This window comes from Mustela nigripes, chromosome 13 (assembly GCF_022355385.1).
Source record: "Mustela nigripes isolate SB6536 chromosome 13, MUSNIG.SB6536, whole genome shotgun sequence".
NCBI lineage: Eukaryota > Metazoa > Chordata > Mammalia > Carnivora > Mustelidae > Mustela > Mustela nigripes.
In genome coordinates, this window is record NC_081569.1 from 134,026,456 (window position 1) to 134,051,548 (window position 25,093).

Here is a 25,093-nt window from a genome sequence, read left to right on the forward strand (position 1 = left end):
TGCTCTCCTAATAAAAACCCAAATAAATAAATAAAACGAACAAAACAAAAAGCTTAACGTCTTACACTTCTGTTTGTTGGACATGATGTTCCCCCTGTATGGAATGCCCTCTCCACCAAGCCCCCTACCAGTCCCTCTTGAAAATTTCCTCCTGGAGGGGGGAAAAAATCTGTTTTTTTAAAACTCTGCTCTGTACACGTGCATACTTCTGTTGGGACACATTCCACCTCATGTATAAAATCCCACTTAAAAATTGAAATGTGATAAAGCAACACAGTATATTTTTATTCCACCCAGATTATTAAAATTTGAATTCCCAGTATATGAGGTGAAAAATCACAGTAAATTCAGGTCCTCCCCCTTTGCTCCTGGTTTGTGGTTAAATTCTGGGGGAACCCTCATAATATGAGTTTTGGAGAAGATGTAGGCACCCACACTTCATCCCTATACACAGGGCGCCCTCAGATTTGAAGGTTCTCTTCTCAGTGTCAGTGTCTTGCTTGTAGATACCCTCATCCTTTTGCTTTTATGGGGTCACGCTGGAACTCGAGAATCTTTCTGGGGCTTTCTATGGTCTCCCCGCATCACAGAATTCCTCCCTCTGCCGGCTTGCTTCCTACCCCGGACTACCTGAAATACGGACACTAAATCATTAATCAGGGACCCAGAGGTGTTCCCATTCCTTTAATCTTGTTAATATCTTACTTCAGAAACGTTTCCTGTCTTGTGAAACTTTGATCTCAGAGGCATCTAACAACTTTCTTTAATGGGCTTGGACTTTTAAATGAGTTTAGTCACTTAAAAGCTAACGGCTCTCAAATCGTTTCTGCTTAGCTCTGTAGCATCCCATACTTGAGGCAGGATGAAAAACAGAACAGAGTAGCTCCTAAATCTAACAGCCCTTTGGATACACCTGAGGGAGCTTTCAAAATGTTAGATATTCCCCCGCAACTCTGCATAACCAGAAAGTTTTGTTTTGTTTTTTTTTTTTTTTAACTATCACAAAAGATCAACGTGCAATTTTCCAATTTCTCAGTGGTGGGAGAGGGAAAAGGGGCAGGACTCCGCTCAGACTCTCTTTCCTCGGTCTCCACATTTTCTTTTACCCCTAATGCTCACTCCCAGCCTCTTCCCTCCACCTCCCGACCCCGCTCCGTCCTTCTAGCCCCGCCCCTTTCCCACCCCGCAGCCACAACCGTACCCTCTTCGCTTCGCGTTCACCTCCCAGCCCGCCCCACCCCTCTCTGTCCCAGACCCGCCTCCCCTCCCCTCCCGCCCCACTCCACTCCGCTCCCTCCTCCTCCCGGCCCCGCCCCCTCTTCCACGCCCTGGCTCCTCCCCCTTCCCCTTTTCCCAGGCCACTCCCAGGCCGTGCGGTCTCTTCCCTTCCTCACCTTCCTGACCCGCCCTGCGGTTCGCCGCGCGCCGCTTCCGTCGTCGGAGTTGTGACGTTTCCGGCACGCCGGAAGGAGAACCTGCGAGCGCTTTTAGAACTATGGCGGCGGTCGATATTCGAGGTACAATGTTACCCTTTGTTTCCTGCTTGGCTGCGGCCTCGTTTGGGGGTTTATAGCTCGTGGTGGGGGCAAATTCAGGATCTTTTGTGAGGACTGTCAGGCGCTTATGAGTGGTTTCTGTGGACAGCCCAAGGCTCTAATGGGGCTCCTCAGGGGTCTCTTAGAAGCTTCAAAACGGAGGGGATGGAAGAAGCTCTGTGCTTGAGAGCCCTCAGACCTGCAGTATTGTTGGAGACACGTATCTCTACAGCGAGACTGGGACTGTTTCGTCCGGGTGAAGGGACGACCTTTGGGTAGAGATGGGGGTGGGATGACGTGATTTGGTTCATCTCCTGGGACGACGCGTGGGAGCTGCCTTATTCCTGACCCTGCGCCCCTCATGTCCTTGGGCATGAATCCCCAAAATTTTCTTCTGTAAATTTTATTTTTGAGGCTGCAGTCCCTTCCATCGAACACCCAACAGTTACTGAGAGCAGGGATCGGTCCTTTTTCACAGCTGAATTGTAAAGGTACTCGGGTATTTGTTGAATCAGCGAATAAATGCAGGGAGGCACAGTTCCTTAGCTACTTGATTTTCGTTCCAGTTAGGCCGTACATTCTCTTCTCAGCACACGTACACACATCTTTTTCAGTGAATTTGGAAAAAAAAAAAAGTCTAGGAATTGTGCTCTGGGATTCCAAAGAGTGAACGAAGGACGGTTAAAATACAGTGTGAAGCTTGAGAACTTAGTTCCAAACTGTCCGGGGTCCTCCAGATTGGAAGTAACCTTTTATGAGAGTGAGAAAAGTTTATGAGACAGAGAGAGTGCCCATGAATATCTTTATTTTTTTGCTGTTGTGATGGGTCCCCCAAAACTTCTTGGCCTTGTATGAAACTCTTAATCTGCATTTATTTCCATTTGAAACTTTGTGTGCTTTTCTTTAAAGGAAATAAGAAATTTTGTACCCATATACGAGACCTTTCACCCCCAGCAGTTTAAAGAAAAAGGGCTTTCCTCAAAGGTTGTCTAGCTGTAATAGTTCTTAATCGTTTTTATCTAGAGTTATTTTTGTTGTTTACACCTGATTATTAAAGGGAAGTGTTTTGAGATGCCTTTTTCTATATTAACCAAATTGGACTCTAGAAATATTTAGAGATATATTAGAAATAGAAATACATTCTCATTTATATTTACCCAGAACGTCCAATGATCTTCACCATTTCTGCAGTGTTTTTATGTTTGTTTTTCAGAGTGTTTCAGCGTGCCTAATTTAATTAGTTGTTGCTAGAAAGCTGTACTTTAACTATGTCAACATGTTCCCTTGCTACCGGATAAAAAAGGAACATTTACTCCATCAGAGTGTTTTCTGATATTTACCTTTCACGGTGTTCAGTCATTGCAAAGGCTTTAAGGTGGGGCGTTTCTGGTGTGTTAGAAGAAAAGTAAGGTCAGTGTGGCTGAAGCAGAGTGAGAGAAGTTGGGAAGGAGATGAGGTCAGAGAAATTGGTGACTTGGTTGCAAGCCATGATAATAAGATCTTTGGCTTTCTAACTGACTAAAATGGAGAGCCACTGGAGGGTTTTGTCCAAAGGGGATGAACATAATCTGACTTGCTGTTTTTAAGGATCAGCTTGTCTGCTAAGAACAGTGTAAGAGAGTAAGAGGGAGTGTAAGAGGGAGAAACAATTAGGAGGTCATTTGTGTAATGCAAGGAAATTTGGAGGTAGTTGGGACTAGGGTGGTACTTGACTTAGTAGTATATTCTCTTAATGGGGCTGTGGTCACAGGTAGTCCCCAGATGGGACAGATATATTTCTCAGCTGCATACCACCCTCGTAATCTCGGTTAACCCCTTTGTAACTGAACATCCTTGGATTCTGGAGTATGTGTAAATCTATGTCTAGTAGAGTAACTTGTCCTTGGCCCTCAGTCATTAAATACATAGACATTTGCTGACTATTTTAAACCTGGTCCTGTGCAAGTGCCTGATGAGTAAGACACAGCCCTGGTTGTCTAAAAAGTCAAATTTAATGGGAACACATTTGTATTTCTGGGTTAAAATATGATGAATATTAACAAAAGTATAAAAAATGCTGTGAGAACACATTTCTGTCTTGCAAAGCAGAGAAAGTCTTTGTAGAGATACTGACATTTGAAATGAGTTCAATTAGTGTGACTAAATTATCTGCTAAGCTCACACCTTTTTGAGAATGGGATCTCTATTTTTAAAGGCATAAACTGGAGGTGGGGAGAGAGGTACAAACTAGAACAGCCTTGATTAAGGCAGAAATAAATTTTGGTCATTGAAATTTTAAAACAAATTGATTACTGGCACTGCCACCAACATCTTCATAATTAACATTTACTGGGTTATTACAGTATAATAAAAGCATTTCACGTTTACAATCTAGCACAGAGATACTATGTAGTATCTATATAGTACCAGCCTTCTTGAAGTATTGTGTGAAGTGGTTAAAGTAGTGCCTGGCACAGTGTTCAGAGTGGTGAATAATATTCTTTGTTTGCATTGGTTTCATAGGCCTTACTTGACTGATTTTTCATCTTTCATTGGTTTATAATATGGGGAAAATACGACAGCTGCTGATCAGAATACAGCTTGGTGAAGAAAATTATAGGGAAAATACACTGAACAGTCACTTGAAGCAAAAGATATTTATGATTCCTTCCAAGTTCTGACAGTCTGATTCCACATTTACCTCAGTATATCCAGGGACACCTAGGTGGCTCATTTGGTTAAGTGTCTGCCTTTGGTTCAAGTCATGATCCCAGGGGTCTGGCATTGAGTCCTGTATTGGGCTCTTTGCTCAGCGGGAATCCTGCTTCTCCCTCTGCCTGCTGCTCCCCCACTCCCAGCCTCCACTTGTATTCTCTCTCTCCCTCCGGCAAATAAATAAACTTTTAAAAATCATTTAAAAAAACCCTTCAACATATCCAAGCCAAAGTCACTATCATTTCTTTACTAAATGAGTTATTGGTTCCCAAGTTCTCTGACTTTATAATTGATCATTTAAAAAATTGGTTGTTTTCTGCCTAAAAATGTCAATTTCGTCCTTACCTCTCTGTGCATTGCCATTGCCTTCCACCAGGTCCTTATCACCTCATGCACATAACTGTTGACTCTTCATAATTGTTAGCAGGTGGAATCTGTAATTACATATTTATTCATTTCTGCAGCTTATTCTACCTATGCTGAAATGATCTGTAATATTGTAACAGTTTGTTATCAGTAACTTATGACACTGTATAGACATAGTTCCCATTATGTGAGAAACAAACCTGTAATTGTCAAATACTTTTTTTTTTTTAAGATTTTTATTTATTTATTTGACAGAGAGCGAGTGAGGGAGCACAAGCAGGGGGAGTGGCAGAGGGCAGAGGGAGAAGCAGGCTCCTTGTGGAGCCAGGAGCCCTATGTGGGACTTGATCCCAGGACCCTGGATCATGGCCTGAACTGAAGGCAGACACTTACCTGACTGAAACACCCAAGTGCACCCACAAATGCTTTTATATAATTATTCCTAAAGAAATTTTTAAAATGTAAGAATGTTGCTTTGAAGAAAACTACTTTAATAACTGGACTCTAGTGTTTAAAGCTGAAATTAATAATTATCTTTAGTTGCTTTTCATTAAAAAAAAATCTGTCTTTTTCTGAAAATGTTATTTCCTGGCATGTTAGATATTTGGTTATGGTATGGTGTATTTATGATGAACCATCTTAATGCTCTATGTTGATTATTTGATGATTCACTTACTTCATCTGTTTGTTTTTTCCTTTATTTTACAACATACAGAGCACATTTTACCTTTATAAAATTACTCTTTCTCATTTGATTAATTTCCCTTAGAACTGCTTGTTGCCTTGGATTAGACCTGACTTCTTTAAAGGTGTCAGAAGCAATTACAGTTTAGGAAAGATTGAAGTTTTCCATTCTCCCTTTTTCAACTAGTATCAATAGGCATTTTGATGTTCATAACTTAAACCTAATGGGTTTTAGTACTGTCAGTGATATGGAACATTATTGCCGTCAGTAGGGAATAAAAGCTCATTAATAAAGCTATCTAGTTCTATTTACCGTATCTTTTTTTTTCTTTTTGCATTTTGAAATATTAGAGTTAATTCTATTCCAAAATATGAAACTGTATTGCTGTAATTAAAGGCATTCTACTGCACTTGCTTCATAACTCTTGCATCATTATCTCCTCTGCATTAATAGCTTCCTAACATATTTTTGTCCCTAATTGGGAGGCCTCAGACTGGTGGCTGTGAATGTTTTCTTTGGGGTGCATTTATTTTTTAACATCAAAACCCACCTCCTCCTCATCCTGTGAAAAACCATTCCTGTTCCCTCAGGTAAGGGATTCTCCTTCCACTGTGCTCTGGTAACATACTTATTCATATCTTTGTTACAGCGCTTATCATATCATCTTGTTATTGCTTTCTTGCACACTTTTCTGTGAGAGGATATAGGTTAGGATTCATACAGGTCTTAACATTAATAGTGCCTTTTGCGTTAGAGGCATAATAAATATTGGATTGGCTTTTTGTCATTTTTCTCATGCTTTATCATTTTGTTTCTTTCCTGTAGATAATCTGCTGGGAATCTCTTGGGTTGACAGTTCCTGGATCCCCATTTTGAACAGTGGAAGTGTCCTGGATTACTTTTCAGAAAGAAGTAATCCTTTTTACGACAGAACATGTAATAATGAGGTGGTCAAAATGCAGAGGCTAACATTAGAACATTTAAAGTAAGTTATTGTAAGAAGATTGCATCTTTGCCAATTAGAGATGTTGAAATGAAGCTCAAGCTATGGATAGTGAAGTAGAGAGTAGAAGTTTTGGAAGAACTAGAGTTTGGGGAGGGGGGTTTACAAATTTGACAAGCAAAGGAATTATCAGTAGTCATAACCTAGGAATGCTTTTCTGTATAATGTCATGTATTCCTGTCCAGTTGAGATATAGCTAATCTTAGCAAGGCAATTGTTCTCTACCAGGTGACCATACTCATTGTCTCTTTTACATCAAATTTAATGTCTTAAGCCATAGTCTGGCTTATAGTATATTTTTCTTTGTATGATGGAATTTTAGCTTGACAGTTGCAAAGTAAGAGTCTTCAGACTTTGGATGCCAAATAATTAAGAATTTATTGCTATTATGAAAGTTTCTGAAACAATTGTATAATACAGTTTTTCATTTGTTATCTAAACATCAGAGGGGTTCTTGAAATTAAATTCCTGAGGTAATTATAAATAGCTTTTAAGAGGCAAATATTTACAACTATTAAGACTACTTATTGTTGCTTTTAAATAATCTATCAGTTCAAAAAATTTGTAGGAGACAAGGATAAGGTTTTTATTGTTTTATTGTTGAGTATTGAAATCTATGGTCAAGACGTGAATGGTCTTCATGTACTATATATTTTTAGATTTTATGTATATTTGTACATCTCAGGAAACATTGCAGTATTTTGGTTGTCTTTTTTGAAATGTACACTCTCTGTGTACTTTCATGACTGAAAATACTCAGATTTAAGCTTATTGTAGGTTTTTGGAGAGAAATTTTGTTGTTTAAAAATAAAATCTTACTATATATTCTACCTACCTGAGAAAATAGCCAGTTTTATTGGACAGCCAGTTTTTAGTATCAAACATAGGCAGTTTTAATTTGATTGACAGTGTTATTCTACTTTTATACAATAATCTGATTGTTCTACACAATTGTTTATAGAGCATTCATAGATCTCTAGATGTGTGTGTTCTGTTTTTAGTCAAATGGTTGGAGTAGAATACATCCTTTTACATGCTCAAGAGCCCATTCTTTTTATCATTCGGAAGCAACAGCGGCAGTCCCCTACCCAAGGTAAAAATGTAAACTTCAGGCATAATTTTCTTCTTAAAATACTATAATTTACTTAACTTTCTGAGCTACGTATTCTTACTTTTTTGGATTGGGTTCTGTTTTGGGGATCCCCAAGACCACATACATGTTCAGTGCTTTGCTGAGAGGACTCAGCAGACTTCGCATTTGGGTATGTTAGTTATACCTAAGATTTGTTATGGCAGCACAATAAGGTTCCACAGACAGATCAGTAAGGGAAAAAGCCATATCAAGTAGGATCTGTAGGAATCCATGGGTAAGCTTCCTTTGCTTTCCCTTCTGCAAGGGGCTACACCAAGTGCATCCTTTCTCCAGCAGCCCCCACACACATATTGCGTGTGTAGTATATATGCTTTTGGGAAGTCCTTTTGATACTCAGAGTCCAGAATTCTTCTCGAGGGCTAATCCTGGACATCATCTGCCTGCCAAAATTTCAGACTCTGAGAAGGCAGTGACACGTCTACTATAATCGTATTATTTGTACAAATTGTCTAGGCACACTAGTATAGCAGGCATAAATTTACCCTTAGAAGATACCTCAGAAGCCAAGTTCCACTAGTCACATGATTGGACACCAAGAGTCTTCCAGCATGCCCAAGGACAACTGTCTAAGCACTAACAGAGTAACTCAGTACATTGAAGCCATCTCTTCTGTGAGGATAGATGTTGGGAACCTTGACAATCCTAAGTAACTTATTCTCTCAGTCCACTAAGTCTTAATTCTTTTAAAAAATACATGGTAGATACAGTTGCACCAAATTCATAGAGGATCAATTGAAAATCCTCATTAACGCATTCAATCGAAATTCTTACGTGGCTTATATTACCAAACACAAACTTGCTTTAGAAATCACGCTGAAGAGTATAGAATTCAGATTTGACTTTGAGTCAAAGAAGTAGGTACTATTCCAGAGATGACCTGCTACATCTCTCATTAGATAACCTCATCAAGACATTTAGGAAAAACCTTCACCCTGATATTGATTTCAGAGAACGACTTGCTAAAGAAGTTGCAGTTCCAGAGCTAAGAATCCACATTTAGTTTCAAAATCTAATGATCTAGAGTCCCTGCCCAGCAGAAAAAAAGAACTTCAGAACAAAGGTAAGACCAGGAACAAGAGTTCCATGATGAGAGGGTTTGAGGTATGGTAGCGACACACGGTAGTACCAGCTTTACTAGCAGCTATTTATTCCTTGGGACCCAGGAATGGGACACATTGGCAAGTTCAGTGCATCTGATATCTTCATCCTAGGCGCTAAATCTCTCACTCTGAGGTCTTATTCCCCAATGTGTAGGTGGCTAATAGCAGCATTGGATCACTTGGGGACTTATCAGAAATGCACTGTCCCTACTGGGTAGAATCTGACTTTAATAAGATACTTAGGTGATTGAGATGCACATTCCAATTTGAGAAGCATTGTCCTGGTTGGCAAACTGTTTCTCTGATGGTCCAGAGAGTAGATATTTTAGGTTTTGTGGGCCTCAGGGTATCTGTAACAGCTACTCAATTAGTGTCATAGCAACCTTAGATAATAATATAAATGAATGAGTATGGTTGTTTTCCAGTATAAATTTAGTTACAGAAATAGGAATTGCCAAGCCCTGCCTTAAGCTTTAATATGAGAATTGTAATAGGAATTTTAATTTAATTTAATTTTAATTTTAATTGTTTTTTATGAAAATCTATCTAGCATTTTGTGTGCATAGCTATATTCATGAATATTTTTATTTTCTCTGCTTTAGTTATACCATTGGCTGATTACTATATCATTGCTGGAGTGATTTATCAAGCCCCAGACTTGGGGTCTGTTATAAACTCTAGGGTGGTAAGTATTTCACATTCTTGAAACACTAAAGAAAACTTTTAATCGAGCTACCTTGTTTCCAAGAGTCAAACAGAAGCTTTTCTTCCTTGTGTATGTTGGCACTAAGTGTTGGACTACTAGAATGTCTTGAACATGGGTTTCTATGGGCCAAGTCCATGTTAAAAGTATATATCACAGCCCCAGCTCTATAGTGATTAAAGTTCTGAAAAAAAAAACAAAACAGAAAATCACTGTCCTTGCATATGTAATATTGTGGGTATTTACTTTGGAGATTTTAGTTGATCTAATGAGAAATTCAGAATTTGTTTTCTTTTTGCAAGCTTACTGCAGTGCATGGCATTCAGTCAGCTTTTGATGAAGCTATGTCCTACTGTCGATACCATCCTTCCAAAGGGTATTGGTGGCATTTCAAAGATCACGAAGAGCAAGGTGGGTAAAACACCTAGAACTCCTCTAAGAACACTCTTTTGGTATTTTGAGAATGAAGCTGTTTTCTATAGAAAAAGAGCTGTTGATTTCTAGGTGTGTTTTAAATAGGAAGACTTCATAGGATAATGACGGTTTCATAGCTACGATTACTGTAACTAGATGTGGTAATGCTAGCTTTCCTGTAGGAACAGATAGAAATTTTAATCTATAGGTAACTGGTAATCTTTGGTAAGTTGATTCAAGGTTTTAAAATACTTGGAGCATATAGAGGATATCGGTGATGAGGAATGAGTTATGATGATGTATCCTGCTTAACCTATCTGTTAGGTCCTCTTGAAATCTGGGACCTGAATCTCCCATCTTCAAAGTAGGGGAGATGATTTTACAGCCCTGTCTCCAGATGGCCAGTCTGTTTTCTGACCCCTCCATGTTATTACCTGTTGTGATGCAAGGTCCCCTAGTTTCCATAACTGCTAGTTTCCTATGGGACTGCTAGACTCTATGGTTCTGCACCATACTTTACAATAAAAGTGCTCTGGAAATGTGTCTATAGCAGTATACCTATTTTCTGAATTTCCTTCTCTGAGAAATAGCAACTCAGAATAAATTACTTAAGGAAGAGTAGCCTTTAAATAGCATTCAGACCTGTGGAATGAATGGTCTTTCAGATACAGTTTTTTATATATATATATAAATTTTTTTTTTTTTTTTAGGATTGTATTTATTTATTTGACAGATCATATGTAGGCAGAGAGGCAGAGAGCGAGGGGGAAGCAGGCTCCCTGCTGAGCAAAGAGCCCGAGGCAGGGCTTGATCCCAGGACCCTGAGATCATGACCGAAGCCAAAGGCAGAGGCTTAACCCACTGAGCCACCCAGACGCCCCTAGTTATATTTATTCTTTTTTTTTTTTAATTTTTTTTTTTAAAGATTTTATTTATTTATTTGACAGAGAGAAATCACAAGTAGTCGGAGAGGCAGGCAGAGAGAGAGAGAGAGAGGAAGAAGCAGGCTCCCCGCTGAGCAGAGAGTATATTTATTCTTAATTGTAGGTGTAGGAAGTAACATTTGGCTTAGGAAAGTTTGCATCTGTTGAATAAACTTCTCTCGACCTGTTTGCCCCTATTCTAATGAAATGTTTGGAATAAAACTTACCTGGAACTCATCATTTATAGATAGTCCCCCAATGCAGCTCCCTGCAGGGGAAAGTTCACACATGCATAATTTCAGAATTTCTCTTGCAAGTTCTTTTCTTTCTTACCTTTATGATCTGCTGTTTGGTTTGTCCTGTTTTTTTTTTTTCAGTGAATTATAATGTTCATAGTTGAGTATGATAACTTGAGTTTGTGAACGTTGCATTTCCATTTGTACCTATTGGGTTTTGTGGGAAGACAATTTAATACACTTAAAATACACAAGATAATTTTAGATCCATAATCTGGATTGTGACTTACATAATTATGAAAAATGTTAGCCTTAAAATTCTTAATGTCTGTCTGAGCTTAGATAGTAAAACTGAAACATCTTTAAAAGACTTAATCAGCTTTTTAAATATTAAAATGTTAACTTCATTTAAGAGGGAAGAGTTAAGAATACTTGTTTCTATATATTGTGTTTATTTTGGGGGATAATCTTTGGAATAGTAGTTATTAAAAATAATGTTTGAGTATATTCACAGTAGACAGAGCTTTGTAAAGTGTAAGCACCAAACTAATTAGGCAGTGTTTTGATTTGGACTTCATATTTTAATAGATAAAGTCAAACCTAAAGCTAAAAGGAAAGAAGAACCAAGCTCTATTTTTCAGAGACAACGTGTGGATGCTTTACTCCTAGACCTACGACAGAAATTTCCACCCAAATTTGTGCAGGTAATGAGAGTGCATGTGGTTAATTTTGATTTGACACTTTCCTGGAATATTTATCTTTATTTGAGAACTGTTTCAGTTGTGACATAAAAATAGTGACTTTCCTCATTTGTTAAAAATGGTCTCTGGGTCAGGGGGGAAAGGGTCTCTGAATCAAAGGAATGTTTTTAATGACTTAATGGAAGAAGTGGGTAAAGGGATTGGAATTAACACTGTTCTGTGCTCTTATGTTTAGTTTCTCTTTGAATCTTCACAAACTGAGGATGTACATAACATTCTCGTTCCAAAGTTGCTGAAAGTGTCATAGATGGTAACAAACTAAACTAGAATCTGAAGCCCATGGTGTTTCTACTCTTTATGCTGCCTTTCATCCTGATGTAATAGATAACTAAGCCCTAAAATGATAGACTAGTTAAAACTTTTGTAACAAGTGGTACCTGCTAGCTTAGCTGCTAGAGCACGTGACTCTTGATCTTGGTGTAATGAGTTTGAGCCCCAAGTTGGGTGGAGAGATCAGGAGTAAACGTAAGAAACAAAAAACTTTTGTAACAAAAAGGACAGTTGAGGTAGAGAGTTTGGCATAATAAATGAAGGAGTAATAAATAGAGTTTCATCATATCGGTTATTAAGTTATATGAATTCTGTTATTTTATTGGGCATAATAGTAATAACATCCACCTGCCATTTTACTAAATGAGCTTTTGAAGTGAAGTAGATATGAGATGGAGTATGTGAATATGTTTTTCTCAGTTCATACTTCTACAGGGCTTTGTACACACAGGGTCATGTATACTACTTTTCTTGTAGTGGGGGGACTAAGATTTTCAGGTTGGTTTTAGATTTTTTTTTTTAAAGATTTTATTTATTTGTTTGACGGAGAGAGAGAGGGAGAGATCACAAGTAGGCAGAGAGACAGGCAGAGAAAGAGGGGAAGCAGGCTCCCTGCTGAGCAGAGAGCCCGATGTGGGACTTGATCCCAGGACCCTGAGATCATGACCTGATCCGAAGGCAGAGGTTTAACCCACTGAGCCACCCAGGTGCCCCAGGTTGGTTTTAGATTAAATGAGATCTTTCACACTTTGATGTGACTTTAGAACAGGCTTCCCCTCCCGCTTTCCCTGACTCCACTGTGTGAGAGTTGTATGCTGTTGGAATGGTGGTGTGGTGATGAAGGGAGCTGAGGACAGAATGGAATGTAGGACAGGAAAGTTAATTTAGAGAACTCTGATGAATTGCATTTGAAGATAAAATAGTGTCTGTTGAATAAGTAAATTATAGTGTATGTAGGGGTATGAGAACTATAATAGTGCAGGAGGTTCAGTGTGGTTGACCATTCAGTGAGCACATAATATATATGAGGGAGGCTTAGGGAAAAACACCTGGACCTCCATACTACAGTAGCCATTAGGCGCATGTGACTATTGAACATTTGAAACAGCCCATGTGAATTGAGCTGTGATAGAAGTATAAAGTGCATACTGGGCTCAAGGACTTGGGGGGTGGCGTACAGAGTAAAAAGATGTAATGAGGGGCACCTGGGTGGCTCAGTTCGTTAAAGCCTCTGTCTTAGGCTCGGGTCATGATCTCAAGGTCCTGGGATCGAGCCCCATATCTCTGCTCAGCGGGAAGCCTACTTCCCCCTCTTTCTCTCTGCCTGCCTCTCTGCCTACCTGTGATCTTTGTCTGTAAATAAATCAATAAAATCTTTAAAAAAAAAAAAGATGTTAACGACCAGCTTGCATTGGTGGCTCACATCTTTCTTTTGGACAGTTCTGATGTAGAAAATGGGAACAGAACACATAAAACTAGAAATAGGAAAGAGTATGAAGGGACATATTAATGTTCATATGAATTAATGGACATACTACTAATAATGGACAGATTTCTCAGAAACCAGAAATCTTTAGTTTGTTTTTCTTTTTCTAGTTCCTTGAGGTGTAAACTTAAGATTGCTTATTTGAGAACTTTCTTCCATTTTTTAATGTAGGCATTTATTATTATAAACTTTACTCTTAGTAATGCTTTTGTTGTACCTCATAAGTTTTGGTATGGTGTGCTTTTATTTTTATTTCTTTCCAGATAATTTCTGATTTCCATTTTGATTTCTTCTTTGAACCATTGGTTGTTCAGTAGTGTCTTACTTAGTTTTCACATATGAGTTAGCAAAAGGAAAGAAGTGAAAAAGATGAGTAAAAACAAATGAAATAGAGACAAAAAAACTTGAGGAAAAAAAAAGAAACTAAGAGTTGGTGTTTATAAAGATAAAATTGACAAACTTTTAACTAGACTAACAGAGGAGACTCAAATTAGAAATGAAAGAGGAGATAGAAACAAAAGGATCATCAAGAGACTACATATAAGTAATTATATGTCAACAAATTGGAAAACCTTAAAAAAACTGGAAAACCTATAAGAAATTCCTAGAAATGTACAACCTCCCAACTCTGAGGCACGAAGAAACAAAATCTGAACAAACCAAAAATGAGTAGGGTGATTAAATTAGTAATCCCATTATTAACCCCTCCACAAAGAAAAGTCTAGGACCAGATGACCTCATAGGTGAATTTTACAAACATTTGAAGAGACTGGCACCAAACCTCAAACTCTTTCAATCCAAATTGTATGAGGGCAGCATTAATCTGATACCAAAGACAGACAAAGAACACTACAAGAAAACAAAACTATGTTCAGTATCCATGATGAACACAGATCCAAAAATCCTCCATGAAATACTAGGAGACCCAATTAAACAGCACATTAAGAGAATCCTATACCATGATCAAGTGGGATTTATCCCTGGAATGCAAGGATGGTACAACATACTGAAGTCAGTCTTGATGATATACTATATTTTCAGAACAAAGGTTAAAAATCACACAGTCATCTCAACAGATGGGTTATTCTTAAGAATAAGATGGCTTATTCTTAAGCATGTGACAAAATTAACAGCCTTTTATGATAAAAAAAGAAATTCAACAAACTGCATAAGAAAAGAATGTGCCTTGACATAATAAAGGTCCTATGTGATAAACCCATAGGTAACATTCTCCGTGGTTGAAAAACAGAGTTTTTCCTCTAAGATCAGAAACAAGACAAGAATACCCACTTTGCACAGTTCTGTTCAACATAGTACTAGAAGTTCTACCAGAGAATTTAGGCAGTAAAAATAAATAAAAGGCATTCAAATAGGAAAAGAAGTAAAATTGTGTCTTTATGTGATCCCTGACATGATCTTATACATACTAAACTGTAAAGATACCACTCAAAAGCTAAATTGGTCAACAAATTCAGTGAAGTGGCAGGATGCAAAATCACTCAAAAATCAGTTGCATTTCTATACACTAACAACGAACTATCTGAGAAGGAAATTAATTCCATTAACAGTAGCATTAAAGAATACTTAGTAATAAACTTTGTTTTCAGCTTTATTGAGATATAACTGGTGTATAGCATTATGTATGTTAAAGGTATACACTGTATTGACTTGATACATTTGTATATTGCAAAATGACCACGCTAGCATTAGCTAACCCCTGCATCATGTCACATAGTTACCATTTCTTTTTTGTGGTGAGATCATTTAAAATTCACTGTCTTAACAATTTCTGAGTGTATAATACAGTATTATTAACTATAATCACTATCCTGTAATTGGATCCCCAGAACTTATCAATGGAAGTTTGTACCCTGCAACCAACATCTTCCCACTTCCCTTGCCAACCACTCAAACCACTGATAAATATCACTTAACTCTCTCTATGAATTTGGCCTTTTTAGATTCCTCATATAAATGATACATAGAATATTTCACGTTCTCTTTCTGGCTTATTTCACTTAGTGTAGTGTCCTCAAGGTTTATCTTTTTTTCTGCAAATGGCAGTATTTCCTGCTTTCTGATGGCTGAATAATAATCAATTTCATACCACATTTTCTTCATCTGTTCATCTTTTGATAGATTGTAGGTTGTTTCTATATCTTAGCTATTGTGAGTTAATGGCTGTCGTAAACATGGGAATGCTGTTATTTGCAGTATCTTGTTTTCATTTCCTTTGGATATATACTCATAAGTGGGCTTGCTGGATCATGTATTTCTTTTTTTAGTTTTTTGGGAACTCTCTGTATTGTTTTCCATACTGGCTGTACCAGTTGACATTTCTACCAGCAGTGTATAGGGGTTCCCTCTTCACATCCTTGCCAACACTTGTAATCTCTTATCTTTTGTTGATAGTCATTCTGATAGGTGTGAAGGGATATCTCACTCTGGTTTTGATTTGCATTTCCCATTCTGATTAGAATGTTGAGCAGCTTTTAACATACTTGTTAGCCAGTTGTATATATCTTCTTTGGAAAAATACTCACTTCCTCTGCCCTTTTTTTGTTTGTTCTCTTTTTAAGATTTTATTTATTTATTTGTCAGAAAGAGAGAGCACAAGCAGGGGGAGCAGCAGACAGAGGGAGAAGCAAGTTCCCTGCTGAGCAAGGAGCCCTATGCGGGACTTGATCCTAGGACCCTGGGATCATGACCTGAGTTGAAAGCAGATGCTTAACCAATTGAGCCACCCAGCTGTCCCTCCTCTGCCATTTTTTAATTGGGTTGTTTGGGGGTTTCTGTTTTGTTTTGACGTTGAGTTGTATGAGTTCTTTATATATATTTTGGGTGTTAACCCCTTATTGAATATAGGATTTGCAAATATTTTCTCCCATTCTGTAGGTTGCCTTTTCATTATGTTGATGGTTTCCTTTGCTGTGCGGGAGCTTTTTAGTTTGATATAGTCCCACTTGTTTATTTTTGATTTTGATGTGTTTGCTTTTGGTGTCAAATCCAAAAAATTATCTCCAAGACTGATGTCAGGGAGCTTATAGCCTATGTTTTTCTTCTTGAGTTTTTTGGTTTCAGGTCTCACGTTCATGTTTTTAATCCATTTTGAGTTCATCTCTATGTATGGTGTAAGATAATGATCTAGTTTTATTCTTTTGCGTGTGGCTGCCTGGTCTTCGCAACACCATTTATTGAAGTCTTGGTCAAAGAGGTTACTGTCTCTAGGATTTTGATGGATTCCTGTCTCACATTTAGGTCTTCTGTCCATTTTGAGTTTCATTTTTATGTATAGTGTAAGAAAGTGGTCTAGTTCCATTCTTCTGCATGTGGCTGTCCAATTTTCCCAACAGCATTTGTTGAAGAGACTCTTTTTTCCATTGGACATCTTTCCTGCTTTGTTGAAGGTTAGTTGACCATAGGGCTGAGGGTCCATTTCTGGGTTCTGTATTCTGTTCCATTATCTGTGTATCTGTTTTGTATCAGCACTCTACTGTCTTAATGATTACAATGTTGTAATACAGCTTAAAGTTTGGAATTGCGATGCCTCCAGCTTTGGTTTTCTTTTTCAACATTCCTTTGGCTATGCGGGGTCTTTTCTGGTTCCATACAAAATTTAGGATATGTGTTCCAGCTCTGAAAAATGTTTATGGTATTTTGATAGGGATTGCCCTAAATACACGTGTAGATTACGCTGGGTAACATAAACCTTCTAACAATGTATGTTCTTCCAATCTATAAGCATGGAATGTTTTTCCATTTCTTTGTATCTTCCTTATTTTCTTTCATATGTGTGCTGTAATTTTTAGAGTACAGAACCTTTACATCTTTGGTTAGGTTTATTCCTAGGTATCTTACGGTTTTTGGTGCGATCGTAAATGGGATCAACTTGTTAATTTCTCCTTCTTCTTTCTTGTTGTTAGTGTATAGAAATGCAGCTGACTTGTGTGCATTGATTTCATATCCTGTGACTTTGCTTGAATCCCTGTATGAGTTCTAGCAATTTTGGTTGGGTTTGGGGGGGCAGTTGGGTTTTCTACGTAGAGTATCATGTTGTCTACAAAGAATGAGAGTTTGATGACTTTTTTGCTGATTTGGATCAGGCTTAGATTTAGACTTGGTTTTGATTGATAACCAAAATTGAGAATATAGGAAAAGAAACAGATTGTGGTTTAAATACTAGTTGTTAAGGTTCTATTTTAATTGACCATCTCCAGAATATTCAGTAGCTTACTGCTCTGTTTAGGTTCTGAGGTATCCCAGCTGAATGACCTTTTTTTCTGGCTAGGGGTCCTGTCTTAAATTCCACATACTTTCCTATTCTGATGAGCTAGACAATGTAGAAAACTTCAGACTCTCGAATCTTAAAAAACACTTTGCTTCGTAGAAAAATACAGAAATTTAAAATAGCATATGAAAGTAAGTAGAATAATTAAAACCAAAACCCCTGTATATATCTGTTACCTGGCTTCAGCGGTCATCAAACATGGCCAGTCTTGTTTATTTTGAATTTATTTGAATTTGAGTTTGAGTTTGAATTTGAATTTGAGTTTATTTGAATTTATTTTGAATTATTTTGAAGCTGGTTGCAGACTCCGTATCATTTCAGCTCTTTTTTTACGTTTTTCTTTTTTATTATTTATTTTTAAAGATTTATTTTAGAGAGAGGGAGTGCATGCACATGTGAGTAGGGGGAGGGGCACAGGGAAAGGGAGACAATCTCAAGCAGACTATCCACTGAGTGCAAAGGTTGATGGAGGCTGATGCAGGGCTTGATCTCCTGACACATGAGATCACTACCTGAGTTGAAACCAACAGTCGGATGCTCAACCCACTGAGCCATCCAGGTGGCCCCATTTTTCTTTGAAAGGTTTAGCCATAGTCCTACTTCTCTTGTCATTTTTCTAGTATCCTACATTTCTTTTAACCATCCAAGGCCAAAGTCAACTCCAAAAGAGAGAGTATGTCCACTTCTATGTAATAGAACTAGAAGAAAGATGGCTTTCTCTAGAATTGTTAATCCTGCTCCTCCTTCTACGCAAAATGTTTCTTCTGAGATCTAGAGAGGAAAGTAGATTTTTGGTTTACCTGAAGTTTCCTGTGAACTCCCTGTTTACCAATTGTGTCTCCCAGAACTGTTTGTAGCTCAGGACTTACTCTTACTTACCCGTTGTATTTGACAGTTGAGCTTCTGGGTTGCCTTATGAGGAGTGCTCAGGAGAATATTAGGAAAGCCCTGACTGCTTCCATGGAGTTCCTTTTTCCGTGTTTTAATTCTTATTATTACTGAAGGTTACACTGACACTAATGTAATGGGAGTTCAGGGCCCTTTATGATGAATGTATTTTCAGTGCTGTTTTCAGAAGTTGTTGAACACCATAGTATTCAGCTAGGTTTATCTCAAGGTTACTGATTAAATTTTGTCAAAATCTGCCCCCATTCTATTTTCCTATCTGAAACCGTATGCTACTAGTTTGTCTGACAGTATTCACTAGAAAAGATGAGAGTGTGTGTTGGGTATGTGATGACATTATTCAGATGTCCACATACAGTCCAGTGTCCAGTATAGTTCAAATAGTTCAGTGCTAGCAGTAGAAGAAAATTCCCCTCTCAATTTCTTACTTTTCAGTGTTATGCCATGTATTTCCTCTCCTGTTATAAAGTAAGAAAAATTCTTTGTTCCCTCAGATCACTCTAGACATATTTAAATCCTGATATATTTGTAAGATGTGTGATAATATGGGTATGTTGGAGGTCCTTTGAGCACCCTCGTGTCTGGAGATTTGCTCAAAGGGCTCACTGGATTTATTAGAGTGACCTAGTAAGGATATACAGCCAGATTTAAGGAAAAAGACAAGTAGAGTCTGGGGGAGCCTGTGTGCAGGCTTCCTTATATCCTGTCTTTCCCATTAGGGATTAGACAAAGTACATTCTTCTCTCAACGGTGAAATTGAGGCAACATGTATGTGGTATTTTTGCCCAAGGAAGTCCATTAGAGAAGTGGTGCTGGTGTTTTTTTTTAATACAGGAGAGGGAGTTCATCATGTAGGTACTCTATCTAACTGACACCAAAATTCACATTCCTGGAAGGGAAGTAAATGTTCAGCATAAACAACATTGCACAGTGAGGCACCACTATCAGGGAATGATGGGAACCTTCCAAAATTTCTTAGTTATCAGCAAGGGCTAGCCTTGCAAGCTGCCTTTTCTAAGGATAGCAGCCTCAGGCTTTCAGTGTTAATCTTTTCTGCACAATGGATAATAATATGGAACTCAGTTTTGGTCTTATTAAGTGTGGCTTCCAGAACTTGGCAGTTGGAATGAGCTATCAGGCAGTGTCAGCATGAATCTGGAAAACATGATATCAGGAAATGATAGTCTTTAGTCATAGAATAGATGAGAAAGCTTAGGAAGGGCATGTAATTTCAGAAAGAAATTCAGAAAATGCTTGGAAACATTAACTTAAAAGTTCTTTCCAGATGATGGGGAAGTCTGTAAAGTTACATGTATGTGTGTATTTAATGCATGTGTATAGGAAAAGGAATAGTAAGTTTGAAGGAGGTAGCTAGGAGGGAACTTGGGGTTTAGACATCCTTTTTTTGAAAATGTAGAATACAGAATCATTAACTGCAAGTGAAGGGTAGGTTGTGAGCCTTGAGGAGGGAAGGGGAAACTGTTTTAAAGAATTTAAGTTAGGTGATAGGAAAAGGGAGATGATGGGCACCCAGTGGCTCAGTCGTTAAGTGTCTGCCTTTGGTTCAGGTCATGATTCCAGGGTCTTAGGATCGAGCCCTGCATCCGTCTCCCTGCTCTGCAGGAAGCCTGCTTCTCCCTCTCCCACTCCCCCTGCTTGTGTTCCTTCTCTTGCTCTGTCTCTCTCTGTCAAATAAATAAATAAAACCTTAAAAAAAAAAAAAGGTGGGGAAGATGACAATGTAATCAAATGAAAGAGCTGTTGCACAGAATGGAGGATCTGACCTTGTTTGGTCAGACTCATAATGACATTGTTCCTGACTCACGATGCCCCTGTCATTATTTTACCATAGTTTGATTTAAAAAAAAAAAAATTTTTTTTTTAAAGATTTTATTTATTTGAGAGAGAGAGAGAGAGAGAGCATGAGCTGGTGGGAGGGGCAGAGGGAGAGGGGGAAGTAGACTCCCTGCTGAGCAGGTGGCATGACCTGAGCCAGAGGCGGACACTTAACCAGCCAGAGGCAGACACTTAACTACCCGAGCCCCCCAGGGACCCCGTAGTTTGATTTTTAATAGACGCTCATCAGAAGCCTTATGTTCATAGAATAATACCTTCTTCCTCTTCGCTTCCCATACCTGCCATCTTTGTAAGTTGGAGTGTTCATCTGTATTTTATTCTCTGCTTTCTTCAAGCTCGTATACCCTAAACAAGTATGCCTCCGGAGTCTTGAAAGACTCCATTATTCTCTGCCGTTGGATTCTGCTTAGCTACTTTTTGTGAAGTATTACAGCCTGGGTGCGGAGGCAGAGGGCCATGTAGATAGATGTTCAGGGGAGGATCGTTTATGTTTGATTCTTTCATCCTAGTTTTAGTTTTGTGACTTCTGGAACAAGGGGATGAGAAGTAGAAAATGATACATTTACTTTTAATGGTACATGAATGGTAGTTCCTCTTTATGGAATCATTTTTAATATAATGTGAATGAAAGTATAATTTTAATAAGAATTATGAAGTCAAGAAGAAGAGAACTTTGCTAACCTGCCCTGTTTTCTCCTCTCTATCCCCCTTTCTTAAAATTATAGCAAAAGTCTGGAGAAAAGCCTGTCCCAGGTATGGTTCCTGATATTCTTATTAAACTTGAAGTAAAACCGGTCTGTTCAACTCAGTGACAATTGTAGCACATGAAATGAGCTAATGTTCTTTTGTCCTTCTAGACTCTCATGGTAATTTGTTACTCCTAATTTGTGAGACCAGAAGGTGCTTGTGTGGTAGTGATATGAGTACTTAAAAGATTAATTGGAGTAGGAAGAGGACATACTGAGGGGGGTGGAGGAGCCAAGGCGATCTGAGTTTTAGTTCAGATCTCAGTGTGAAAAAAAAGTTGTTCTGTTTCATCATTGAAAACAGATATTGAAGCATTTGTTCAACCTGGGAGAGACTCTGTATCTTGTTTGTGCATATCGTCTTATTTAAAGGACAAGTGTTTTTGTGTATGATCACAAATTTGCCTGGGTTATCAGGGTTTTAGGTTTGTAAATGGGTTTTTATATATCTGCCTGATGAAACAGCCAAATTTAGAACTGAGATCGGCAGTTCTAAATGGAGTTGAGTCTAAACTATTCATTTTACTGTTGCCTAAATTGATCTCATCCCTCCGCCTTCCTCTCCAAAAAATACCTGCTTTTGATGTCTAGTGGATCAGACAAAGAAAGAGGCAGAACCTGTACCAGAAACTGTAAAATCTGAAGAGAAGGAGGCCACAAAGAACGTCCAACAGATAGTGAGCACCAAAGGACCTCCTGAAAAACGAATGAGACTTCAGTGAGCAATGGAGAAGAGAGAAGCTTGCAAGGCTCCTCTTGCCCGTTATTTATACCTCATTGCTGTGACAGGCTCTTGAACTTTGAAATTCTTTGTCACAGCCCTTCCATTTGTATGAATGTGCTTGTTCTTTAAAAAAGGATGTAAGGACCCTCATGCTTTTGATATGAATATTTTTAATGTATGTTTTATAACATTTTCCCTATTCGGCTTGAACAGCCTCCTTACTCAAATGTATACTGCTATATACATCCACAAACAAAATAAAGATATTTATATAAAGCACTTACTCATGACTTTTTCCCTTTATTTTGTCACTGAAATGTTTCCGGATGCACTTTGTAAACATAAAGAATTAATGTGAAAGCAGTGACTGAGCTCATTTTCTTTTATTGTGTATTTCTCAGTATTAAAATAATAAAGTGATAATTTGAAAGATAAAGGGGAAAACCTCCTACAAATACTGTCACAGTGCTATGAAGTTTTTTTGTGCGTATTTTTAAAACTGCAGCTTGTAATTATTTCTCTTCGTGCAGTTTTACTTTTATCTTATTACTGTGTCTTTTGTAAGTACTTCTCCATGTTTGCTTAGTTTTTATAGACTATTTATTTTAGTGACTGAATAATTCCCATGGGTGATTCTGTTTTCTTTAAACTCTTCCTGTATTCTGCTTAAAGCTGTAGTGATTACATTTGTGTATAATGACTTTTCTTTAGGATAGAGTCCCACCAGTAGAATCACTGGAGTCTATACTCTTTCTCTTTTTTGTATAACTTTAAGTTCATATTGTCACACTGTTTTTCTCAAAAGGTTTGGAACCAGTTTTTCAAACAGTAAAGTACGAAAGTACTTCTCCAGAATCTGTCTACCACTGAATATTGTCATTTTTGTTTTTAGTGACAATTAAGTAGCAAAACATGTGTTTTAAGTGGTTGAATAATTCTCATCTTTGATTTTGCTTTTATGAAATGTCTGATTTTTGTATAGTAAGATTTTTAGCTTTTTATTTTGACAAAATCGCAAGCTTGTAGAAAATATGCAGGAATCGTATAAAAAATTCCTATATATACCTTTTGCCCAAATTCCTCCTGTATTAACATTTTCCATACTTGTTTTATTCTTTAATTTCTTGCTTCTAACTCTTCCTGTCAATTGCTTTTTCTCCCTTTATGTATGTGTATATATAATACACATACTTACACCTTTAATTTCAGATTATGTCCGTTGCATACCCTAAAACCAAGGACATTGACTTACATAGCGACAGTACAATTATCAAAAGTAAGCTGGCATGATACTACTATCTGATCTGTAGATCTTATTTAGATCTCTCCAGTGGTACCAAGAAATTACAGCAAAATAGTAAATTCACAGCAAAAGAATATCTTGAATTACACATTGGATTTAGTTGCCCTGTGTGTTTAGTCGGCTTTGATCGGCAACAATTCTTCAGTCTTCCTTGTTTTTCATGACTTGATATTTAAAAGGTTTAGGCCAGTTACTTTGTTGACTGTCTTTCACTTTGGGTTTGTATGATACATTTTTATGGTTAAATACACCTCATGTATTTTTGTGAGTAATATGACAGAAAGGTGCTTATTGGAGACACATACTGTCAGTTTGCCCCATTTCTAGAGGTGATGTTAACTTTGATCGTTTGGTTAAAGTAGTGTTTGTTAGGTTACTATACTGTGAAGTTACTCTTTCTCCTTTTGTAATTTTATAGGTATCTTGTGGGGGAAATAGTGTAAGGCTCTTTAAATATCCTGTTATTCCTCAACCTTTTACCCAGTAGGTATTATCCATTGATCGTTTTTCTCTGAATCATGGATTGGTTTGATGGTTGCCCAGTGTCCATTTTCTAATTCCATCAGTCCTTTATATTTATTGGTTTTGTTGTTGTAAAGAATAGCTTTCCTTTCTTCCCTGCTTATTTATATCATTGTGCACCCATGGACTCCTGGATTCTTAATGTATTAAACAAGTTATATTTCCTTACTATCATTATTTATATTGATGCTCAAATTTGTCTCAGATTGGGCCAATGGGGGTCCCTTCAAAACTGATTCTTGTGTCCTTTTGAAATGACCCCCTGTCATTGATTGAGCATTTTCTTTACATGTTAACACAGTAATGTATTTCAGGCTTATCCCAACCCTGGAGTCAGCCATTTCGCTAAGGATCCCTGGTACCTTTTGGTGGAAAATAGACTTGGAAAACCCAAGATGTGTTTGCTCTATGTGCTCATTTGCTACTGGGCTTCTAGACCTTGTCAGTTGACCATTAAGAAAGGGGTGAATGAATATGCAGTGCACCCACACATTGGTATCTGTCTGTTGTGTGTATAAAAAGCCATCAGTTCACATTGATACCATCACATAAGTTGCAGTCCATGACTCTTGTTCACTGTTCTCTTGCATATTTGGGTTTTTTTGGGTTTTTTGGTTTGTTGGTTTTTTAAATTTATTTTTTATTTATTTTCGGCATAGCAATTCATTATTTTTGCACCACACCCAGTGCTCCATGCAATCCGTGCCCTCTATAATACCCACCACCTGGTACCCCAAACTCCCACCCAACCACCAATTCAAACCCCTCAGATTGTTTTTTAGAATCCATAGTCTCATGGTTCACCTCCCCTTCCAATGTCCCCCAACTCCCTTCTGTCTAACTCCCCATGTCCTCCATGCTATTTGTTATGCTCCGCAAATAAGTGAAACCATATGATAATTGACTCTCTCTGCTTGACTGATTTCACTCAGCATAATCTCTTCCAGTCCCATCCGTGTTGATACAAAAGTTGGGTATTCATCCTTTCTGGTGGAGGCATAATACTCCATAGTGTATATGGACCACATCTTCTTTATCCATTCGTCTCTTGAAGGGCATCTTGGATCTTTCCACAGTTTGGCGACCGTGGCCATTGCTGCTATAAACATTGGGGTACAGATGGCCCTTCTTTTCACGACATCTGTATCTTTGGGGTAAATACCCAGGAGTGCAATGGCAGGGTCATAGGGAAGTTCTGTTTTTAATTTCTTAAGGAATCTCCACACTGTTTTCCAAAGTGGCTGCACCAACTTGCATTCCCACCAACAGTGGAAGAGGGTTCCCCTTTCTCCACATCCCCTTCAACACATGTTGCTTCCTGTCTTGTTAATTTTGGCCATTCTAACTGGTGTAAGGTGAGATCTCAATGTGGTTTTAATTCGAATCTCCCTGATGGCTAGGGATGATGAACATTTTTT

At 38.0% G+C, this 25,093-nt stretch overlaps 1 protein-coding gene across 1 annotated transcript; it reads left to right on the forward strand.

Moving 5' to 3' along the window:
* The first annotated feature begins 1,416 nt into the window (after positions 1-1,416).
* Positions 1,417-22,147, forward strand: MED6 (mediator complex subunit 6). The gene is made up of 8 exons (XM_059371336.1): positions 1,417-1,517; positions 6,106-6,265; positions 7,285-7,376; positions 9,139-9,221; positions 9,542-9,650; positions 11,401-11,516; positions 21,106-21,133; positions 21,718-22,147. Exons 1-8 carry the CDS (start codon positions 1,496-1,498, stop codon positions 21,846-21,848), a joined length of 741 nt encoding a protein of 246 aa, XP_059227319.1. The 5' UTR covers positions 1,417-1,495; the 3' UTR covers positions 21,849-22,147.
* The last annotated feature ends 2,946 nt before the right edge of the window (positions 22,148-25,093 follow it).

Bases quoted from the DNA above. Each gene is read 5' to 3' on its own strand.
- MED6 (XM_059371336.1), top strand. From the start codon at position 1,496: ATGGCGGCGGTCGATATTCGAG. The intron at 1,518-6,105 runs GTACAATGTTAC...TCTTTCCTGTAG, and splicing joins GGCGGCGGTCGATATTCGAG to ATAATCTGCTGGGAATCTCT. The intron at 11,517-21,105 runs GTAATGAGAGTG...TTAAAATTATAG, and splicing joins TTCCACCCAAATTTGTGCAG to CAAAAGTCTGGAGAAAAGCC.